At 38.0% G+C, this 24,676-nt stretch overlaps 1 protein-coding gene across 1 annotated transcript in view; it reads left to right on the plus strand.

Annotated features, from left to right (window-relative positions):
- Positions 1–24,676, plus strand: part of LOC124788521 — a 130,006-nt gene that overhangs the window by 77,850 nt on the left and 27,480 nt on the right. Inside the window, exon 8 of the mRNA XM_047255791.1 lies at positions 5,445–5,649. Within this exon, the coding sequence (XP_047111747.1) occupies positions 5,445–5,649 (205 nt within the window). The remainder of the gene's footprint in view (positions 1–5,444; positions 5,650–24,676) is intronic.

Genomic DNA, 24,676 nt, shown 5'->3' on the forward strand with positions numbered 1-24,676 from the left:
CGAAAGGCAAAGGTCCCGAGTTCGAGTCTCGGTCCGGCACACAGTTTTAATCTGCCAGGAAGTTTCATTTCACATGACCATTGCCTCTTTTTAGGAACCATCATGGGACCAACAACTACTTAAAAAAAAAAGTGTTAACGTTTCTCCATTTCCAACTTCATGTCTGAAAAATGACATTTCTTGGTTTGTTAACAGAAGTAACTGAAGCAATGGTGACGATTTGAAATATTAAGCAATATAAGGGCAACTATGCTGGGAAAGAAAGCATTTAAAGTGGACTGTCGCATGACATACTGTCTACAGGTGCTAAGTACTCCAGGTTTACAGAGTGATTTCTACTACAGTTCTTTCAGTTCATTTGTCTGTACCAGATTTTTGAGTAGATGCAACTTTTGTTCCAGTTCTAAACATTGAAACCATTTCACAATTCAGCTGCTGATACTTTGGAATTTGCCCCTGAATAAACATCTTTTACTTGAACAGAAATTATCCTTCCCCCCCCCCCCCCCCTCTCTCTCTCTCCCAGGAAAAAATTATCTATGCCCTCTGTTCCTTTCCCCATTTGAGTCCAATGTTGCATAATCCTCCCTCAGAAACTCCTAACAACTTCTGATTTCTTCATGCTAATCAGATTCCACCTCTTTAACTTGCTACCATTTTGTAATTTCTTCAGCTTCAGTTTGCAGTTATTAAACATAAATTATGGTCAGAGTAGGTAAAAAGACGAAGGCTAGTAGATATCCTTGGGTAACAGAAGAAATATTGAATTTAATTGATGAAAGGAGAAAATATAAAAATGCAGTAAATGAAGCAGACAAAAATGAATACAAACGCTTGAAATATAATATTGACAGGAAGTGCAAAATGGCTAAGCAGGGATGGCTAGAGGACAAATGTAAGGATGTAGAGGCTTATCTCACTAGGAGTTAGATAGATACTGCCTACAGGAAAATTAGAGACCTTTGGAGAAAAGAGAACCACTTGATATTCATATCAAGAGCTCAGATGGAAACCCAGTTCTAAGCAAAGAAGGGAAAGCAGAAAGGTGGAAGGAGTATATAGAGGGTCTATACAAGGGTGATGTACTTGAGAGCAATGTTACGGAAATGGAAGAGGATGTATATGAAGATGAAATGGGACATATGATACTGCGTGAAGAGTTTGACAGAGCACTGAAAGACCTAAGTCGAAACAAGGTCCTGGGAGTAGACAACATTCCATTAGAACTACTGACAGTCCTGGGAGAGCCAGTCCTGACACAACTCTACCATCTGGTGAGAAAAATGTATGAGACAGGTGAAATACCCTCAGACTTCAAGGGTATAATTCCAATCCCAAAGAAAACAGGTGTTGGCAGATGTGAAAATTACTGAACTGTCAGTTTAATAAGTCACGGCTGCAAAATACTAATGCTAATTCTTTACGGACGAATGGAAAAACTGGTAGAAGCCGACCTTGGGGAAGATCAGTTTGGATTCTGTAGAAATATTGAAACATGTGAGGCAATACTGACCCTACTACTTACCTTAGAACCTAGATTAAGAAAAGCCAAACCTACACTTCTAGCATTTGTAGACTTAGAGAAAGCTTTTGACAATGTTGACTGGAATACTCTCTTTCAAATTCTGAAGGTGGCAGGGGTAAAATACAGGGAGTGGAAGGCTATTTACAATATGTACAGAAACCAGATGGCAGTTATGAGTCGAGGGGCATGAAAGGGAAGCAGTGGTTAGGAAGGGAGTGAGACAGGGTTGTAGCCTCTCCACGATGTTATTCAATCTGTATACTGAGCAAGCAGTAAGGGAAACAAAAGAAAAATTCAGAGTAGGTATTAAAATCCATGGAGAAGAAATAAAAACTTTGAGATTTGACGATGACATTGTAATTCTGTCAGAGACAGCAAAGGACTTGGAAGAGCAGTTGAACGGAATGGACAGTGTCTTGAAAGGAGAATATAAGATGAACATCAACAAAAGCAAAATGAGGATAATGAAATGTAGTCAAATTAAATCGGGTGATGCTGAGGGAATTAGATTAGGAAGTGAGATACTTAAAGTAATAAAGGAGTTTTGCTATTTGAGGAGCAAAATAACTGATGATGGTCGAAGTAGAGAGGATATAAAATGTAGACTGGCAATGGGAAGGAAAGCCTTTCTGAAGAACAGAAATTTGTTAACATTGAGTATAGCTTTAAGTGTCAGGAAGTCGTTTCTGAAAGTGGTTTGTATGGAGTGTAGCCATGTATGGGAGTGAAATGTGGACGATAAATAGTTTGGACAAGGAGAGAATAGAAGCTTTTGAAATGTGGTGCTACAGAAGAATGCTGAAGATTAGATGGGTAGATCACGTAACTAATAAGGAGGTATTGAATAGAATTGGGGAGAAGAGAAGTTTGTGGCACAACTAGACTAGAAGAAGGGATCGGTTGGTAGGACATGTTCTGAGGCATCAAGGGATCACCAGTTTAGCATTGGACGGCAGTGTGGAGGGTAAAAATCGTAGAGGGAGACCATGAGATGAATACACTAAGCAGGTTCAGAAGGGTGTAGACTGCAGTACGTACTGGGAGATGAAGCAGCTTGCACAGGATAGAGTAGCATGGAGAGCTGCATCAAACCAGTCTCAGGACTGAAGACCACAAAAACAACAAAAACATGGTCAGAGTCCACATCTGCTCCTGAAAATCCCTTGTAGTGTAATAAAATCTGACTATTAAGCCCATGTCTTGTCATTATATAATCAGTGTGAAACCCTCCAGTATTGCCAGGTCTCTTCCACATATGTAATCTTCTTTCATGATTCTTAAACCAGGTGTTGTCGCCTCATCAGCACAGCTAGTAGGCATGTGAGCTTGTACTACTGTGGTGGGTGTTGGTTTTGTGTCTATCTTGGCAACAATAATGCATTCACTATCCTGTTCATCCTGTTTTATTTTTCATTATTAGGCCTACTTACGCATTATCTGTTCTGTGTTGATAATCATGTCCTGAACTGACCAGAAGGCCTGTTCTTCCTGCCACCCCACTTCACTAATTTCCACTATATCTAACTTCAACCCATCCATTTTCCTTTCTACATTTTCCTAATGTGCCTATCTGATTAAGGGATCAGACATCCAACATTTTCGCCTATAGAATGTGTATTGTTTTATTGTTTTACATGTTGACGGCATTCCCCTGAGTTTATGCCATACAGTAGAGTTGCATGCACGAGAGGCGTGGGGGGGGGGGGGGGGGGTGATAATGGCTAAAGTTTCCTCTTGCTTTCAGATTCCTGCAGTATCAGAACAGAAAGACCATGTTGGCTAATGTTACAAGGCCAGATCAATCAATGATTTACATCTACTGAAAAGGCCTCTGTCCCTCTTCAGGATTCATTTGTTACTGTGGCCTCTCCGCAAATACTCCTCAGTTGTGGATGCCATCTGTATCATTGAGGCAAGCAAGATGCTCCACCTCTCCAAGGTCCATGGTTTACGTAGTCTTAAAATCTAATAAAATAAATTGCTGTTATAGGAATTTAATCAGTTTAGTCTGTTAGAGAGAATTTCGGGAAATAATTGATGTTGACTCTTATATTGTGGATTCTTGGTTGCAACTGACTTTTTACATCAGAATTAGTCGTTCAATTATCGTTGTCCTATCCAGAACAGTTCAGAAGAAATTACATTAACAGAATTGCAGTTACCACTCTCTCAGGCATATGTCAGCTTACATTTTATATCAGACTGAAACGACATAGGTTTCAAACACCAAACTTGTTTGCCAAGTTACGCTAAACAGAGTTGCTGGTGGGCAGGGTTCCTAAACTGAGCATTTTGAGATAAGACACTATTAGTCAGAAACAAAAATGTTTCTTTTCTTCACATAGAAAATATACAGCTTTCAGGAACAACTTAAAAACCCGTATCAGCTGTTCAAAGTTATGACCACCAGATTGTATGCTTATTGATGAACCATCTTTTTGCAGTCCAACACCATCACCTTAAATACTACTGTGCAAACAATTCTTTGCCTAGAACCTTGGCCAGCTTTCTGTAACTTGAACAAGCTAATTCCTCATAACGTTGTATCCACAGTGATAAATTTCTTGGAATTAAGATTATGCCTGCAGCAAAGCTGTATTCTCTACATTCATTTGGCTTTCCAGGTACTACATTCATGTGCACGATCCATTAATTGCACATATGCTAGTTCCTGCAATGAATAATGGTGTGTGGTGCACACCATAAATTGTAAATAGTGAAACTCCATAATTGACAAATCACAGACAGCTCAGTATTGTTTTTTGAGGTAGTGCTACCAACACTGAAGTGGAAAGCACTTATTTGTTATGAAACAAGCTGTTTACAAATATGTGCCTGACCCACATTTAAGTCATCATATGGCCTAAAATATTCATTTTTTATCACTGGTTTGAATAGCAAAATAATCAGTTTCATTCTCTGTGATCTGCGTAATTTTGATACTAATCATTAGGGACATCCGGTATGAATGAATGCTAGGACTGTCTTAACCCTTTCGCCACAGTGAACAACTACAGAAGTTGGGAGCAAATGTGTCGTTCAGCTGGTGGACTGCTGCAGCATTCGAGTGCAGCCCGTGCTGCCCAGCCGGTGAACTGCTGTAGCAGTTCTGCCTCGCGTCATATTTCTCCACTTCACTACACTCGACTTGTGTCGAAGTTTGACATAAGCACCATCTAGCGGCTTTGTTCAGCCTGCTAAACTGCTCATTTGCCGCCTTGTTTCTAATCTGAAGTGACGTGTTATTAACCACAGTTAGTTTCTACTAGAAGTGATATATCAGATAAGTGATATACTGTGGACAAAGCTCTTTCTCTCATACTGCGTAGTGACTCCGAAGATGAAAGTGAATCATTGTCTGAATCTGATGATGAACATGAAACACCTACTGTAGCTGCTTCTACATCACGTTCACGTGCTACTCCATTGACGTCCCCAGACTTGGATTTGTGCACAGACATGACACACAATATCAAAAACATTTGTGATTTGTATAAATATTTTCCTGAATAAACATATAGTATAATGTCCAATAATTGCGACAAAACTAAGTGTGTGAAAGCAGGAGAGAGTAGCGCCGCGGGGAGCACGAAAAATGTGCCGTACTGCGGGCATGGCTGAGTGGGTCTGGCGCTCGTCTACAGCACACTACGCATCAATCACATCACCAGTGTGAAAGGATTGATAGGGAAATGATTATCAACACACAAAATTCAAAGTAGTTCACAAGTTGCACCTTAAATAAACAGAACTAGAATTATTGTTGAAGTATCTGATCTTGTGCAGGATTCACTGTCTTTCTGTTATTTTGGTAGGTGTTGCAATTTGAGCTCTTTATTTTGTTTTCTCACTTGTCAGTTTCATTATCATGGATACACATTTGCTTGATGACTTTCATTTTGTTCCAACAATTTTTCAGATATGGCTGAAGTCTTGCGAGAATTCCAGTGTAAGATATGCCTCAAACTCCTTGGGTCTCGTGCAGCCTTACAGAGACATATGAAAGAAGTCCATCACAAAGATATTGTTGGAGCCTGCACGTGTGATCGTTGTGGCAAGATGTTCCAAAATAAGTCTAATCTCAAGATACATATGTTGACACATTCTGGTGTTAAACCGTTTAGGTTTGTTGTGTATTCATAATTTAATTATTAAAGTATGTTGAAACCTAGTAAATTGTTCTAAAATTAACTATTTGTTGTCAAATGACTATGAACTGCATATTGTATAAAAATATTTAAATGTATTTTTATTTACATCCCAAAAACATTTCTGCTATATTGCACAGTTTCAGTCCATAGTACAGTTTATCAGACCTCAGTACAAATATTCTGTTTTTCACTGCAAGTAAGAGTAAATCAAAATTATTGCTTAAAATTCTTTTGAATAAAATGCCAGCACCAGTTGCACTTTTGCAACTGGTGCTGACATTTCATTTAAAACCAATACTGCAGTTGTGGAACATGCATCAAGCTGTCCCATATGCTTGACAAAAGTTAAAAATTTCTGTTAATATCATTTATAATCAATTGTATATAAATGCACTATGATACAAGGCATTGCATAAACTAATTTTTCTTTCATTAATGTTTTAATAGTGAATTAACAAAGTTTGTTTCTGTGGCATAAGTATCATTTGCCTTTGATATCTACCTTTTGCTACCACTATGAAAACTGTTCTGTGTTATCTCACTAATACATATAAGATGGAGAGAGATAATAAATAGTGAGAACTGATGATTGTCCCTGGCATTGTGTGGGTAGCACTAAGTGTCTACCATGGGATGACTTGTTTGGTATCGAGGTAATTTTATATATGGGCTACTCTGTACAGCTGTGAGTAAAATCCAGTGGATAACATTAGGTAATTGAATGGTAACTCCAAATTGTACAATTTAAGCTATGCGCATCGGGAGGGTTCTCAGAGGGTATGGTGTAATCGACAACCATCATCGTCGTCATCATCATAGTTCAGTCAATTTGCACAATATGTTTATAAATTGTGTACATAAACCTTCCTTGGGAATCTGTCTATTAGTGGAAAACCAAACTGTGGAAAATACATAATTGAATAATGGCAAAATGAAAAGGGTAGATTGCTAATCACCATGTATCGGAGATGCTGAGTTGCAGACAGGCGCAACAAAAACACTGCTAAACACACAAACTTTTGGCCAAAAGCTTTTCTTATGAAATAGACAAAAAAAACCACACACACACACACACACACACTGTGTCTCGCTGGCCTCAGTAGTCTATTTCAGAAGAAGGCCTTCTGGCTGAAAGCTTACGTGTTTACTGATCTTTTTGTTGTGCCTGTCTACGACTCAACATCTCAACTGTATGGTGAGTAGCAATCTATCCTTTTCATATTGGCACTCAATGAAAACCAATATATCAACAAAAATAATCTGTTTTTGAAAATATAATTGGATAGATAAAAAATCTGCTCACCAATGGCAGTAAATCTGCTCACCAGTGGCAGTAGGAGAAAACACACATAAAGGCTAAGGAAATGTGCATGCCTTCAGGGCCAATGGCTCCTCCTTCTGCCAGAAATGTTGAAGGAAAAAGAAGAGATGAAGGAAAAGGACTTGCATGGTTCACTAAATAGGGAGAATTCAGAGAAGCCACTCAGAACTGCTCCCCATTTCTTAAAACCTCACCAGTCCTTTCCCTTTATCCCTCTTTCTTGCCACCCAACCCAACTGCCAGAAGAAAGACCACTGGTTCCAAAAGCTTGCACATATCTATAACCTCTATATACATTTTCTCCTGCTGCCACTCAGCGAGTAGATCTTATCATCTATCTAATTATATTACATAAATGAAAATCCGTGCAGTAGTTTGAGAGATACATACAGGCAGAAAAACACAGTGATGGACTGTAATTTACAACATGTAGTGATATTATAACTGATGAATAGTTCTTATTTATAATGACATTGTTTTCACCTTAACTATAAATCTCAATAGGTCTCTTCTTTAATATAAGAACTGTTTTTATAGAGAATGGCAATAAGGAAACTAGCCTAGAGAATGTTTATAATTCTGACATGAAATAAGTTACCCTAGTGAAACTGCTCTTTACAGAAAATTCTGGAAGAAGCCACCATAGAGCTCAATGAAAGATTTCTGTCAGCTGCGTTGTCACAAAATGCTAAGAAGGATGTCGTGCCATATTTGTTTTTGCCACCTTGTACTATTTTTGAATAATATTACCTATCTTTTAACTATAATTCTAATGAAACATGAGTTTTCCATTTTACCTCGTTTGTTTCAAATACTGATAAAAGTAAAACAAGGTGTACGCCACCAAAAGTTTTGGAGAGAACAAAGAATACTTCTGCTGGTTATGAACTGTCATTGCTCTTGACAAGCGCATAAGAAGCAAACTGCACTGTTCAGGTGTGTTCACTTCGAAAATACTTTTAACAAGTGGAAATTTGTTATTGTTAGGCATTATTTACTCAGTCAGTTTGTCCAAAGGTAAAAGTAAGACATCATCCCTGTACTTTGGAGATCCCTTCCCCCTCTAACTCCTCCTCACCCATTTTTATAAAAGTTTTTGACAACCGGCAGTTCAGCTTGGCCTGGAATATACCTCCTTACAGAACATATCTTCCTAGGTGACCTGATAGTGTAAATGACTTCTATTTACATTTCTTCAATAAAACTGAAATTTCATCCTAGTCTGTAGATGCTTTTCTGTGCAGCTATTAAGTAGCTTCAGAATATGTAACCACTAAAAATATTGGCAACAAGAACTAACTAAAATTGTCCTTGACCTGAGGGTTGATTAGAGAATGACAGCCAGTTATAGGGGGACCCACATCTTTAACATGAGCTCCAAACCTTGGTGCTACTTGTCATTTTTCCCATATTCAAATAATTGTCAGAGGTGAAAGAACCAATAACTGACAGAGAAAGATTATAATACCGAATAAGTATTGAACCGTAAACTTTTAGATTTGTAGCCAAACGCTTAGTATCTCTGTCTTCAATGCAGAGGGATCTGGATTCAGTTCCTAGACCCCTTCTTAGATTTTGTTTTCTGAGGTAGGGAGCCCCTTGTGAGGCCACATAAGGAGCTGCTTGAGTAAATAAGCAGCACCAGCAGGTTCATCTATTGGCAGTAACAGCTGGAGGGATTGATAACATGCTGATCACATGTACCGTGATCAGAGATTGCTCCTCGTACCACCTTGTAGGCAGCAGTCGACTTGTTTGATCTGGCCTGAGGCCTACGCTTTGTGTGGTGCTTACCTTATCTTTAGATCTGTAGTCTGACACTTAACTTGTTTAATCACCAAGCCACACACTAACAAGATATACAGGGTGATTCAGCTAAGCTGTTCACATCAAAAACTGTTTTTGTACATTAACTGTACCACGGTGTTTGTAATCTACATTTATATATTCTTTAACTCGTCCCATATCCGATCACACCTGCATGAAAGGATCTGAAGAAAATGTATAAAATAAAATTTTAAAATTATTTCTTTAACCCTTTAAGGTATAGTAACTCTGTTTCCACCCAGATTGATCGTGAGAAAGTGTTCATGAAGTGACATATAGCTTCTTTTCGTGGCTATATTAATTGCAGAAATATTAGTATCAACATTTCTCTACTAAATGAAGCTGTTGTAATTAATGTTGCCAGTATCGTAATTCTAAAAGACACAACTACAACAGCATTTCAATCTCCAAAATCCGGTTGCTTGTTTTGGAGAAATTATAATATTTGTAACTTAGGATTTACGTGTTTTGAACATTAAACTGATTGCTGTCTTATCAGGAAGTTACTGATTTCATATGAACTAACAAAATGTGTAATGTCAGCTGAGAAGGAAATCAGATCGCAGGCAAAGCAAAGGCGCTTCAGCTATCAAAATTTTAGCATTATATTGTCTAAACATTCCTGAATTTACTGCCTTGCTAAAAGGCTCTCAGAACTGAGAGCTGAATGAAACCTGTGGTAACAACCACCAAAATATTTAATGAGATATGGGATGTACATCAGAAAGACGGTTAGATCCTATAGGGGGCAGAGTGTTTATTGTAATTAACAAAATTATTGTGTTTGTTGAGGCTGAAATCAAATCCAATTATAAAGTTATCTGGATACGAGTGACTGGTCTACATGAACATGAGTTAACCCCATTTCTGATGACCTCGATGTCAGTGGGACCTTAAACTCTAATTTTACTTTCTCCCTCCCTCCCTCCCTCCCTCCCTCCCAGTTAATCATTGGATGTTTTGACCAGCCACTCTGTTCTGCTGTAACAGTCATAAAATCATTCAAAGAACATCCACTCTCAGTAGTGCAGAAATACCTCAATCTTTCATTTTAGTTGGGGACAACATAAATGTAGAGAATGTACCCTGGAATGTTTATGGATTCAATGCAAGTGATGTGGGCGTGGACATGGACGTGAAGTAGTTGCTCACATTTTCATGGAACATCTTCACAGTTAGTATGACAACCTATGTGAAATGGAAATATTTTATATCTTATCAACTGTGTCAGTGTGAAGAAGGAATTAGTCATCATGATGTCATCATAGCAATGATGATTACTAAAGTTATTAAATCCATTAATAAGGTTAGGAGTGTATTTATGCTGGAAAGAGCAGATAAGCAGTTGTTAACACCTTACTTAGAAGTGAGTGGACATCATTAAGTTCCAATATAATGGATGTATAGGAATTATGGGCAAAGCTTAAACTGATTGTAGATCACATTCTAGAGAAGTATGTGCCAAGAAGGCAGATTAAGGACTGAAAAGACCCACCATAGTTTAATAATGAAATTCAGGAAATGCTGAGGAAGCAGAGACTGTTGGTTCAAAAAAGAATGCACAGATGTCAACATGTGAAAGTTGGTAGACTAATGTACCAAGATTGATGTGGACTTGCACCACTGTACCTTGTGTTTAAGAAATCATTCATGCAGCGGGATTGTACAGACATACCGTTGTTTGACTATGGCACAGACTCTCCTATGGAGGACATAATAATAGACAACTGTGGCATTGAGAAGCAACTGAAATATTTGGAAACAAGTAAGTCACCGAGTCTGGATGTAATCCGAATTAGGTATTACAGAGAGTATATTATTCCTTCCCTTTCCTATAAAAGTTAAGTGTTGATGGAGTTATATGTACTTAAGTATTAATGTCTTTTGCAAATTCTATATGTGCTTCACCAATCTTAAGAATGTAGGACTAATTTTATTGAGATGAAGTGAAAAATGGCTTGAAATGAGGTGGACTGGCTACACAGTCATCATGCGAGCCGGAATATTGAGATGGAGTGATCTGTTGCAATTGATGAAATAATGTTTTCAGTCGTATTCAGGCTTGTAGCGAGCGGCTCAGTCGCCTTCCAGTTCCATGCCACATATTCCTGAAACTGCTACAGGTTAGGTGAAATGAGAAAAGTATTTGATTCAGCCTCACCCTGAATTTACAGACAAGTCTTGAATTTATTGACTCCATATTATTAAATTACATCCATAATATTTCACAATAGTAACAATGGCATCTTTCATTCCATGCATTGCAACATTCCAGCAGCTAAAATGTAAATTAACAAAAAGATCCCAATAATAACTATTTCTTTAACATTATGCTGACAACAGAAGAATGTAGCAAGACACACAATGCATATAGATTGACTAATACAGTTAGTGCTGAATCATCATTGTCTTTGGCCAGTAGTTTGATACTTCACTACATGGATACAGAGAGTTGAATGTTAGTTTTCAATCTCATAGAAAAGGTGGTATTACAGGAGTTCTTTACGACCTTATAGCGAATATCTCACCCAGCACAAAGCCCCAAGTGATTAGAAAAAGTGGAAGTAACTTGTATGTATAAGAAGGGTAAAAGAATTACCCCACAGAATTATAGACCAATATCCTCAATACCATTATGCTGCAGAATTCTTGAACATATCCTGAGATAATATAATAAATGTCCTTGAGATGGAAAACCACCTGTCCACAAATCATGATGGATTTAGAAAGCATCACTCTTCCAAAACTCAGGTTTCCCTTTTCTTGCATATCATCCTGCTAACCATTGATGAAAGGCAGTAGGCGGAGTCCATATTCCTATATTTCCTGGAAATCATTTGACGTGGTGCTGCACTGCAGACTCTTAACTATGGTCCAAGCATGTAGAATAGTTTTCCAGATATGTGAGTGGCTTGAACACTTCTTAAGCATTAGAACCCAGTTTAATGTCCTCTAAGGCGAATGTTCACCAGAGACCTGGTTTTCTCCAGGTGTGCCCCCAGGTAAATGTGGTAGGACTGCTCTTGTCCATGATCTGATGCGTAGGGCAAGCAGCTGTCTGCAACTGTTTGCTGATGATATTATAGTACATGGGAATGTATCATTTTTGAGTGACTGTAGGAGGTTAGAGGATGAATTGGACAGAATTTCTATTTGGTGTGATGAATGGCAGCTTGCTCTAAATGTAAGTTAATGCAGATGAGCAGGGAAAAATAACCCTATACTGTTACATACAGTATTAGTGACATGCTGCTTGGCAACATCACTAAAGTTAAGTCTGTAGGCATAATGTTACAGAGTGATATGATGTGGAATGAACACAAGGAATGTGAAGTAGCGAAGGCAAATAATCAACTTCAGTTTACTGGGACAATTTTGAGAAAGTGTAGCTCATTTAACCACCAGGTGACATTAAAAGAAGACATGGAAGCAATTTAAAAGCTAGATTTGTTACATATGTATTTGAGCAACATGAAAGTATGAGGGTCGTTCAATAAGTAATGCCCCATATTTTTTTTGAAAATCCATTAATATACATAGACGAATGTCCTTGGTGCTTCACATTTGATGTTTGTTCTGTGCGCTGGTCAAATTTTGAACCGTTCTGGCAGATGTCAGAGCCGTAGTACAGTGCCAAAATGGCATCTACATACGATTTGCTAGGAGCAGTGTGCTGTTATTGAATTCTTACGTGCAGAAAAAGAAACTGTGGTGAACATCCGTAAATGTTTGTGTGCAGCATATGGCAATGCTACAGCTGATAGGAGTAGAGTTGGGCAATGTGTAAAGAAAGTTACAGCTTCAGGAAATGCAGAAACAGAGCTCCATGATCAGCCATGCTCGGGACATCCTGTCACAGCCACCGCTCCAGACATGCTAAATCATGTAGATGCCATTATTTGTGCCGACTGGTGCACCACAACTCGACAATTGGCTCTACAGTTGTCAGTCAGCATTGGAAGTGTGTCTGCAATGATCGAGACTCTCGGATATTCGAAGAGGTGCTCACGAAGGGTTCCACAAATACCCACAGCGGACCACAAGATTAAAAGAAAGGCCATTCCATCTGAATGGTTGGAGCGTTTCGAGACCGAAAGAGTGGCCCTTCTGTCACGATTGTTATGCGGGACCAAAGCTGGGTGTGCCACTTTGTGCCAGAAACAAAAAGGCAGTCTATGGAGTGGCATCATCCTCATTCACCACAAAAGAAGAAATCCAAGACAACCCCCTCTGCCGGAAAAGTTATGGCGACAATCTTCTGAGATTGTGATAGTGTCATTCTCGTGGATGTGATACCTAAAGGGTCAACCATCAATTCAGAGGCAAACGTGAAGACTTTGAATAAACTCAAGAACCATTTTTGACATGTTTGATTGGACAATCTTGCTCCAACACGATAATGCACGCCCACACACAAGTCTGAGAACCCAGGAACACGTCACCAAACTGGGTTGGACACCAATGCCTCATCCACCCTACAGACCAGACCTGGCACCCTCGGAATTCCATCTCCTTGGGCCGCTTAAAGATTCTCTATGGGGAACACATTTTGAAGATGACGAGTGTGTCAGACATGCAGTGAAAACATGGCTACGCCTGTGCTTTCACCAGCAAGGAATACATGCTCTTCCACATTGCTGGCATACAGCCATAGAATGTGATGGAGACTATGTAGAAAAATAGGACATGGACAAGACATGTTGATGGATGTTGTCACCAAATTCTGACTCTTAACAATAAATACGTTCTGAGGAAAAAAAAAATGTGGGGCATTACTTATTGAACAACCCTCATATTATTGAGATGCTTCGTGGACTCAAGTGTGAATCCCTGGAGGGAAGATAACACTGTTTTCATGAAACACTGTTGAGAAAATTCAGACAGCAGGCATTTATAGGTGACTAGACAGCAGGCATTTGCAGGTGACGAGGCAGCGGGCGTTTGCAGGTGACGAGGCAGCGGGCATTTGCAGCTGACTAGGCAGCGGGCGTTTGCAGCTGACTAGGCAGCGGGCGTTTGCAGCTGACTAGGCAGCGGGCGTCTGCAGCTGACTAGGCAGCGGGCGTCTGCAGCTGACTGCAGAATAATTCTACTGCCACCAATGCACATGTTTCATATGAACCATGAAGGTGAGATAACAGAAATTAAGACTCACATGGAGGGATATAGACTTGTTTTTCTCTCACTACATTTACAAGTGGAATAGAAATAGAATTGGAGTATTGTGTTGCAATGATAATTATACAAAAGGGTAGGATAGGAAAGTTAGTTTTCATTCCCTGTGTCATTAACATGTGTCGAATGCTGGTTAGTTTGTAAAACTAAATGCCTTCCGCAAACTAAGTGAAACTAGATGTACTACTTCCTTACAGAGAACACAGAAGTAAAATTAAGCTGTATGAACAAAGGTAATCCAACAGATGATGTCCAAGACGAATGACTGTTCTCAGTGTGTGCTAGAAATTCTTATTGGAATGGCACTGGAATAGTATGCAGGTTGTAAGGAGAGTGTGCAGTGAGCAGAGTGTGAAACAATGTTCTGGCAGTTGTTGTACACAATCCACATGTTTCATCCAGAGAAACTGTGAGTGCCTCTCTAGTAAGTCAGCCCTGTGTTGTTTACAATCTGTGCACAGAGAGCTTCCATACATATCATGTCTAACTTCACCAGCTTATTAATCAATGGGACTGCAGAAAACACATGGAATTCTGTTGCTTGTTTCTGATGTAGCATCAGGACAACGGGTTCTTTCTTCAGAGAAATCTCTTTAGTCATGAAGCTACCTTTACAAATTATCAAAAGCTGAATGTAAGAAATAAGCGTTATTGGGTTGCTGAGAATCTGCTTTGGCTGAGGTGGGTTGAACATCAGAGGCAAAAGGTTGTTAATGTTTGCTGTTGGGTTATTGGAGACTACGTGATTGATCCTTGCTTCATTGAAGGAACCATAACCCTCTAGCAGGTGCACTTGTGTATAAAGTGTGCCAACCAAAAATAAAGTTGTTTTGCACCATTCCATTTTTGTTTCGCAATTGCGAGCCCATATCTATTCCTTCATTATTGTTTCAACTAACACGGTAGTAAATTATGTTATTGTATGTCCAAATAAGCAGCAGTAATATAAAATAAACAGCGAGCTAGGTGTGAGAAAGTTTATTTTGCTTGCAGGAAAATGACCCAGATTATGATCCAGCAGCAAAATGCAACAATGAGGCAGTTGTCTACAATATAATTAGTAATCAAATAAAGGGTTGGCTGGGATCTGATGCTACTGATTTGTTTAATGCTTCGAGTGAGTCATGACGTGGGGTATCACTGACTGTGGCAACAGAGTGATATAATGAAAGTTTATTGCATTATTTTTTAATTAAACAGCACTTTAGCTCATATTATGTAAGTTTATTTCATCACTATTTAATTAAACGAAGATCAGACAGTGATTTTGTTCATGTAAATTTACTTTGGTAACATAAAGACAACTATTCTTTACAAGTGTACAAAGTACACCATGCATGTTCATTTTACAAAAAATGGCATGGGTTAAGGGTTGAAAGATACAGACAATTTATTACCAAAGTGCTACTGGCTCTCCTAGAGGAAATACCACGTTAAATATGTAGATGTGTTAACAGCAAGATTGGTGCCCTTCTCATTACTCACTTGTGGCTAGGACAACACTCGCCCATTTATTTCCTGGTCGCTGAGTAGGATGTGAAGACATTATCAATTTTCCTATGTGTCCACCTGATTTGTTACCACTGGATCTTTTTTGTGTTGGATAAGCTCTAAAGATGAAGTCCTTATAAAAGTTCCACTGGCCCAAGAGGATTTAAAACAACGCATTGTTGTAGCATGTGGAATGATATTGAAGAAATCTCTCCAGTCTTTCCAGAAGTCCTTGCATCAGTAACTGCAGACGTATTTTGCAGTAGGCAGAATTTCAAAGACATGATGACATAAATTGAATATTAAGGAAGTGTTTATGGCCACATTGTGATTTCCTTTTTGTTGCTTTTACAGATGTAATTTTGCACTGTAAATGTGTATTTTGGCATTAAACGTGGGTGATTTCATCTCTGATCACACAGGTCATTTCAACTCGTGGTCATGAATTTCTCCAGAAAAAATATGTATTAGACCTGGAAGATATTTTGCATTAAAGCTTCCTCTTCATTGTGTTGAAATTAGGTTAATACCCACACACTCATTGACTTACAAATTTAAGACAAAAATATGAAATTTAAGTTAATTTTTCCACTTAATTTCCTTTTGTTCCCCTCCCCCTCTAATTTGGAAAGTCGCAGAACACTATCTTTTCTGTCACATTACCAGATGCTACTGATATAATTATAAACAGTATCTTCTCTGCCCCATGTATATGTATTATGTAAATATTTATTACTAAAAATGTAAAAGAATTGCATTTTTACAAGTTTTTACGAATTATTTATTTGAAAACCCCCATCCGAAAACTTTTGAGAATCACACAAAATATTGTTGGTTTAATATGTTAGTAGTAAGTGCAAACGCTGTGGGCAGTATTTTTCTGTGTAAAGTGTTAAAATTTTTTTAAAAATTCTGTATATTTCGCATCACTGAATTTCTAGTGAAAATTATGCATGTTGGCAACACTATTTCCAGCACTCTTCTGTTTACAACAAATGAATGAGAATTTGCAGTTAAACCATTCTGCATCGAGTTTTGTGGTTGGTTTGAACTTTTTATTAGATACAATGTCAGTGAGGAAATACAGTGGTGAAAGAGTGAGGTGTGTGGACTAAGAAAAAAGACACTAGAAGACGTTTTTAAGAAAAGTGAAAAACACTTCACAGTTTTTGGAAATCTGTCACAGATATTGCAGAAATATCTTGGTCCTCAAGTAAAGGTATTAGCATCACATCCATTGTGCAAATTTAGTGACAGCCCACTTGAACGATCACCATCACCCAAATGCGAAACTGAAAAAGACACTGGAAATGTTTATATTCCTAGGTGTGAAGTTGTTGATGCATTGAATGTCAGCATTTTTGCTGTAGCACCTACTGTATTACCCCTTAAACGTCCAGGAAAGGTAAGAAGCACAAGAAGAAAACAGTATGTAAAAAGAAAAGTGGATGAAATTGAAACAAGTTTTACACAAGCAACATCTTCAAAACTTTGTGAAGAGCATAATGTGGATGCACTTGATGCAGAACCTGAAGATAGTGACATGTGCATGAAAAATGATGTGTGGTTTCAAAACCTAATATTAGTATCTCAGTAGCCACCTATATTGAAAAGGTACAGTTACTGACACTGATACTCTAAGCAGCAGATACAGAAATACCTATCTGTTGCAAGATGATATGCTTACTGTTGCTCTGGAATGTTATCTAATTGATGACAAAGATTGCAGCAGGCAAAGTTCTAACCAGGCTGATGTTATCTTTGTCAGTGAAAGATAAATAGATATAGGACAAGATCAATAAGAGAAGCATATCTCATAATGAAAAAGGAGAACCTGAATTTAAAAAGTGGTCTCACAAAATTCTACTCTTTACGACCAAAATGGGTAAAATACCAGCCAGTGAATGAAGTATGTACTTGTATTTACTGTACTAATTTGAAACTTTCTTGTTTCACCATAAGCAGTGTCACAGGAAAGAAGTACACAGTGATGGTTGCTGTGACTTGGCAAGACAGCCAAGCCACTATGAGATAGCCTAAAGGCACGCGTTTAAGCTCACGCAGGCTGGCGTGAGGTCTGGAACAGTTAAAGGAGTTGAGTCTAGTAAAAAAAAGTACGTAGCTTCTGGAATACTTAACTTTAATCCATGATTGGTAAACATCGGTCTGACAGTACATGCATCACAAGATAAATAGCAAATGATAATGGCGCCTTGCTAGGTCGTAGCAAATGACGTAGCTGAAGGCTATGCTAACTATCGTCTCGGCAAATGAGAACGTAATTTGTCAGTGAACCATCGCTAGCAAAGTCGGCTGTACAACTGGGGTCGAGTGCTAGGAAGGCTCTCTAGACCTGCCGTGTGGCGGCGCTCAGTCTGCAATCACTGATAGTGGCGACACGCGGGTCCGACGTATACTAACGGACCGCGGCCGATTTAAAGGCTACCACCTAGCAAGTGTGGTGTCTGGCGGTGACACCACAATGGTCTTGATGCTTTTGTGTGTATGTCAAAAGCCGCAAGATATATGTTGCAGGAGTGTGCAATGTGTCCTGGTGCTTGAAGTGATGACAGTTGCAGCATTACACCTTCAGGATACTGACAGTGACATAACCTATGCATTGTGAGAGGGAGAAAAGTTGGTGAAGAAGACAGTAGTCAGAGAAGTTTGTTACAGAGGTTAGGCATTCGGTCATGAAAGGAACAGCTCCATCATATCTGGAGGATTCAGAGACAAGCCACAGCAGAAGTGAAATTAGCCACATCCCAGAGTACTGACACATTAGTTCTTCATTTCGACTTTGCTGAGAACTGGTCTGTTGCTTTGCAGAACCAAATTCAAAGTTACCACTGGCACCCATCACAGGTATCTCTATTCATGTGTTGCTCACTTCCTTGGAACATCACACTGTTTTGCTATTGTCAGTGATGTTCCCATTTATGATAATGCACACACGTGCTACACTGTCAGAGTGATAATTGATGACATAACATCTAGAGGCCATGCATTTCCTAAACATGTGTATGTGACTGATTGTGCAGCATCTCATTTTAAAAACTGCTTTCTGATTTATGAGCTTGGTCAACACTGTAGTACAAGAATTAAGACAAAAAATGGATATTTTCAGCAACAGGTCATGGAAAAAGTGCATTTGATGGGGTAGGAGGTATTTGTAAACATCTTGCAACAACATATAATCTCCAGCATGAAGGTGTTGATGCTATAAGAGATACTACTGGATTTGTACACACCATGTCAACATTAGTAACAAACATGAAACTCTTAATTCTAAATGAAAATACATTAAGGGAATTCCATATAAAAAAGAGAGAAGAGTAGTCTGCAATGAAGCCTGTGGTGGGAATTCAGTCAAGTCACTACTGGGCTGCATCCCGGAGTGACATATACATTGCGAGAATGGTTCTCCATGAAATGCAACCTGTTACTCTGTGTGGAATGCAAAGACAACAGTATACATTAGAAGACTTTTTAGTGAGCCACTTCATTTCTTGTGTATGGAGATCAGTGGAGGGTGGGGCAGATTATAAGTGTGTCTCATGAGCTGCAAGATATAACCATCTCCTTTGACCCCTCATGGTCCTGCTAATGCTTTCAGATGGTCATCATCAAAAGATCAGTGTGCAGTTCCCATTTCCCAAGTACTTCTCTTATTGGATTACCCTCATCCATGTGCAAATTCAGCTTGACTATACAAATTCAGTGAGAAGAGATGAAAAAGAAAAACAAATGAACTCTTTTCAACAATGCAGTGTTGATCGCTACATTGCAGGCAATTTTAATTCATGGGAAGTCATTAAGAAGTGAAATTTTGACAGAAGACAATAATAATTAGTGAATAATATCATAAAATGAAAAATGGATATAAATATTCTGTATCCAATTTTTGTTTTAAAAAGCTTTCAGACAAAATTATGAATTGTTTTCCCACTCACTTATAATGTTGTAAAGTAATTATTTTGATTCAGAAATACCAGTTTTGCATGACATTTACTTAAAATCAGCAATCAGTTTAAATATTTAAGTGTCCTTGATGTTTAAACATTGAGGGTAGAGCTGGGTCTGCCTGAAAACTTTCTCACGTTTTGTACAGACAAGTATTGCCCAGAACGAGATTTTCACTCTGCAGTGGAGTGTGCACCAATTTGAAACTTCCTGGCAGATTAAAACTGTGTGCCGGACAGAGACTTTAACTCGGGACATTTGCCTTTCATGCGCAAGTGCTCTACCATCTGAGCTACCCATGCATGACCCGTCCTCACAGCTTCAATTCTGCCAGTACCTCATCTCCTACCTTCCACACTTCACAGCTCTTTTGCAAACCTTGCAGAACTAGCACTCCTTTCTTCCAGGAGTGCTGATTCTACAAGGTTCGCAAAAGAGCTTCTGTGAAGTTTGGAAGGTAGGAGGGACGAGGTACTGGCAGAATTGAAGCTGTGAGGGTGGGTTGTGAGTCATGCTTGGGTAGCTCAGATGGTAGAGCACTTGCCCGTGAAAGGCAAAGGTCACGAGATCGAGTCTCAGTCTGGCATACAGTTTTAATCTCCCAGGAAGTATCAAGTATTGCCCACTCTTGATTGTACATTCCATAAATACAATGACCAATTAAAGTACCATGAAATATTTAGAATGGGGGTTTTGGAGAAAATAATTTCTAAATTACCAGGAAATTCCAGATTCTTTCATCTCTTTGTACAAATATTTTGACAGTTTGAGAATTTTATGCATTAATGAGCGACAGTTAGCAGTCCTTCCACTTTATCATTTATCAAGACAGTTAACATCCTGTGACTATTCATATTTTCAAAACATAATTTTATAATTCACAAAATGTTACAATTAAAAAAAAAAAGAAACACTCATAAGTATATATCTATTAATCATGTCTCATGGTATTGGGAACAAAGTATTTATTGAAAATAAATTCAGATCTCTCTCACTTTTGGTTTCTTTATTACAATTTTTCAGTTTTCCCTTTCAGTATGACATTTTCACAAATACTCTCATTTAGAGAGGTCTGTAGTGTTTTAACATATCATCAGAAAATATTGTAGTTTTGGAGAGGTATCTTATGGAACTTCAACATATATTTTTTTCAGCAAACTTTGAAATAGTAATGTGACACATTCACTCTTTGCCTGTGTTATTTGAGATTAAATCGCCCCTCTGTCTTATACCCCAGTTCCCTGTTTTACAAATCCATTCAGTTTTTGATGTGCACATTTCTTTCAAGGCTATTGGGAACAAGACTAGAACTGTTACCATAATAGGATAAGACAGCAATCAGTCTCGCGTTCAAAACAGATAAACCCTTTTAATAAATTATGTAATTTCTCTGAAATTACTAATTAGATTTAAGAGAGTGAAATGAAATGCTGTTGAATTTCTTTGTTTTAGATATATGATACTAGCAGCAGAAGTTGCTGTCATGACGTTTGAAAGAGTGCTGTTGATAACAAAGTCTCTCAAGTAATATAGCTATGAGAAGATATCATTTAATGAGCACATTCTCACAATTCATCTGGGCGGAAACAGAATTACAGTATCTTAAACAGTTCAAGAAATATCTGAGGTGAACAGCTTAGCTGAATCAGCCTTTATCATCAGTTCCCTAGAACTCATTGTGGCCTGCTGGTTTAATGGCAAATGGAGATCTTAAACAACAACCTTATACTTTATTGTGTCAATCTCTGATGCAGATTTCTTGAATTCTGCTATTAAGTCAAGAGATACAGGTGTCCCCTTGTTCTCTTTGGTGGGCACGACAAACAAGAAGTGGTAATCAGGTAACCTAACTACATAACAGAATACTGTTATGTGCTCATATGGGATTTTAGGTCAGAGAAAAACCTTCCATAGACCTATTGAGGTACATATCGTATTAGGAGAAAGGGGTGGATCGGTTAAAGTCAATACAGAAGGGAACTTTGCCCTTGCAGAGAAGAAATTTAAAATATTTATAAGAATCCATAGTAAAGTCCCAGCATTAGTCTCTCTCATTAATGGTAATAATTATCCAATTAGCACTAGGAATAGAATGCATGTTATAACTAGAAATGAATAGCAGTAAAATTGTAAATTAAGGGTAGTCTGTATATCAGTGCTGTCAGAATATTTTTCACTATCAAGAGCTTGATAATAAATTTAAGTTATTCCTCATGTTGAATATGAATGATTTAGTTGAAGGTAAACATCAAAGATGAGTCAAATATGGTAACAACATGCTTTTAAGGACCCCTGTCTCATAATTCACCTTGGTAGAATACTCCCAGGTAATCTTTGACAATGTCACATGAAAATTTCATGATTGTGTTATGGTAATACTGGCAGATTTCAACTTCATCAACTGTAGATTGGCAAATACATGAGATTAGAATAGTTTGAAGGGATATGGATATATTTGAGTTTTCTAGACATCTCATGTGACTATAGCAGTCACAGAAACAATTCATTAGGCTACTATCTGACACCTCAGGATGACAGACAGACAGACATGAACTTCTTGACTCACGTAACATAGAGAAGGGAATCTGTGACTATCCTTTTATTGTGTCAGTCACCACAAGTGTCAGGAGGAATCTTAATGGACAGAAAATATTTTTGCTTGTCAATTGTGACAAAGGAATAGATAGCAAATTACCTGAGCAGTCAGCATGAAACAACATCCCTGGAGCTGAAAATGTGGAATATCAATGAATGAATTTCAATGGTATACGAGGTGTGATCAAAAAATACAGTGAATAATTTTATTAGAAACAAAGTAATAGGCTTACATGGAATTTGATTTAATCTCCTTCAAAGTATGGTTCTCAGCTAGAAATGCACTTAACCCCAATGTTGAATCCATGACTGGAAGCATTTCTGGAAAACTTGGTTTGGAAGGGCATTCAGCTGCTCTGTTATGGTCCCATCAGCATTGGGAATGGTGTCAAATCGTTTTCCTTGAAGTACATTTTTAATTTTGGGAAGAGCCAGAAGTCGCTTGGTGTTAAATCTGGTGAGTAAGGTGGATGCTGATGGACGGGAACACTTTTTCTGGCCAAAAACTCGCGAATCAAAAGAGAGGTTGACACGATGCATTGTTGTTGGGACGAAGGTAGCCATTGGCCTATTTTTCTGGTCTCTCTCTTCTTACGTTGTTCCGTAAATGTTGCATCCGTCCTTGTGAAATTCGGTGTATACAGTTGTTCCCCTTGGAATAAACTCTGATCACACTATGCCCTCAAATTTTGCTTTCACTCATCTCATTTGCAAATTATCTGTTAAAATGCGTTGCGAGGATCCATAAGAGAGAAGTTCTTCAATAAGCTCTTGAATAGTTATTCACCTTTTTGAAGAAACAATTTTTACCACCTTTTGCACATTTTCTTCTGTTTTTAAGGTTAATGGACATCCTGAATGTTGCTCGTCTTCTACCGATTCACTTCTGTTTTTAAACTGCTCTTACCACTTGTAAACAGTTGCAGCATTATCGTGATACATCACTTTCAACATGTTGTGTGTTTCTGTGGCACTTTTTGCAACTTGAAACAACTTAATGTTCACATTTTATTCAAAATCCATGATGCACAACAGACACAGTGAACACCATCTCACTCTAGCATCTCTGACTGCTGAGTGCCAAGTCAAAATGTGTTCCAACTTGATGCTGCCTGTCTCAGTTGATCAGGCTACCACACAAATTACATCAGATGGTTGTAGCATCAGCAGTTCTTGCCAAAAAAATAATTCACCGTATTTTTTGACTACTCCTTGTTTGTTAATGACATGATGGATAATGTTGACGATCAGTGAAGATGTTCAAATCAGCAAGCACTGTAGAATATCGATGTTTGGTGGAGGAATTGGCAGTTGACCACCATCTACATCCAACTGTACTCTAAGAAATAGTTATGGATCGAAATAATAAGTTTCAAACTCACTTAAAAATATGGTAACAAGGATTTACTTTTTACTAATGGAATGCGAATTGAGACCATTTGTTGCAATGAATCTGCCTGCACCACAACTAGGACCCCATATGAAATTTTATAAGAAAGGACATTCAGGTAGGCTCTTTGACACCTCAAGAAATGGTCCAGCATATAAAATAACTAGGGCGCTCAGTCTAATATAGAAACAAAATTATATCTGCAAAGATAACATTTTGGTTCATAAATGTTTGAATCTACAAAGAGTTCTTTTCATGGGGCAACTGTACATGTATGTTTTCACAAAATGAAGAAAAACACAACAGCTGTTGAATCAGTAATATTTTATTGTTTACAACCAGTTTCAGAATAATGTAATTCCATCGTCTGGACAACTGTAACAATGGAAACAATATGTTAAGATTATGGACAAGCAGCCATCAAAAAAATTATTCATAATTGTAACATATGCCAGAAAATGCAATTATATTATTCCAAAATGGATCGTAAAAAATAAAATGTTATTGATTCAAAAGCTGTTGCAGTTTTCTTAATTTTTTGTGCCTCTAATTAATGAAATTAAAGGTGAGCTCTTAAAAACATATCGTGGTTTGTTTTCCTGGTTATCAAGAACCTATATGTAGACTGCAACTTCACCACAGTTCTAGCAACAATAATGTGAAATTAATCTCCAGTCAACATCAGTTTCTAGTTACCTAACCAGCAGAGAGTGAACACACAACCTTAGATTTTAATATGAGTCATCTGGTCAAAAGAGGTTCATTCACACGCTGTTGCATCAAGCCTTTATAGAAGCATGGATTATTCATGAAACATCTTAATTAGCAATGACAGATAGTGAAATAATTAAATAAATAAATACAGAACATACCAAGAGAATTGGTCAGCATTCAGAGATATGACAGAAACAATGATTTAAGGCAAAAAAGTCTACTAGACATAGGCTCTAAAACATGTACCTTAAGAGCCAAGAGTATTTCTTCATCGTCAATACTCTGAAATGAATCTCTTCTGATGTAAGCTCTTTGATTTCTGTATTTTGAGAGGTTGTAGTTTGGATCAAAACAAGAAAAGAATGTCCTGTAAACACCTTAAGAGCTATGAGCGGTTGTTCATCTTCGCTACTGTAAAACACATCTCTCCTAATGAACAATTGATCATAGCTCTTAAGGTATCCCTTTTACAGCCCGTGTTTACTGGACATCATCTTTCTTTGAAAAATATGGGAAGCAAAGAT

This window comes from Schistocerca piceifrons, chromosome 3, assembly GCF_021461385.2.
Source record: "Schistocerca piceifrons isolate TAMUIC-IGC-003096 chromosome 3, iqSchPice1.1, whole genome shotgun sequence".
Taxonomy (NCBI): domain Eukaryota; kingdom Metazoa; phylum Arthropoda; class Insecta; order Orthoptera; family Acrididae; genus Schistocerca; species Schistocerca piceifrons.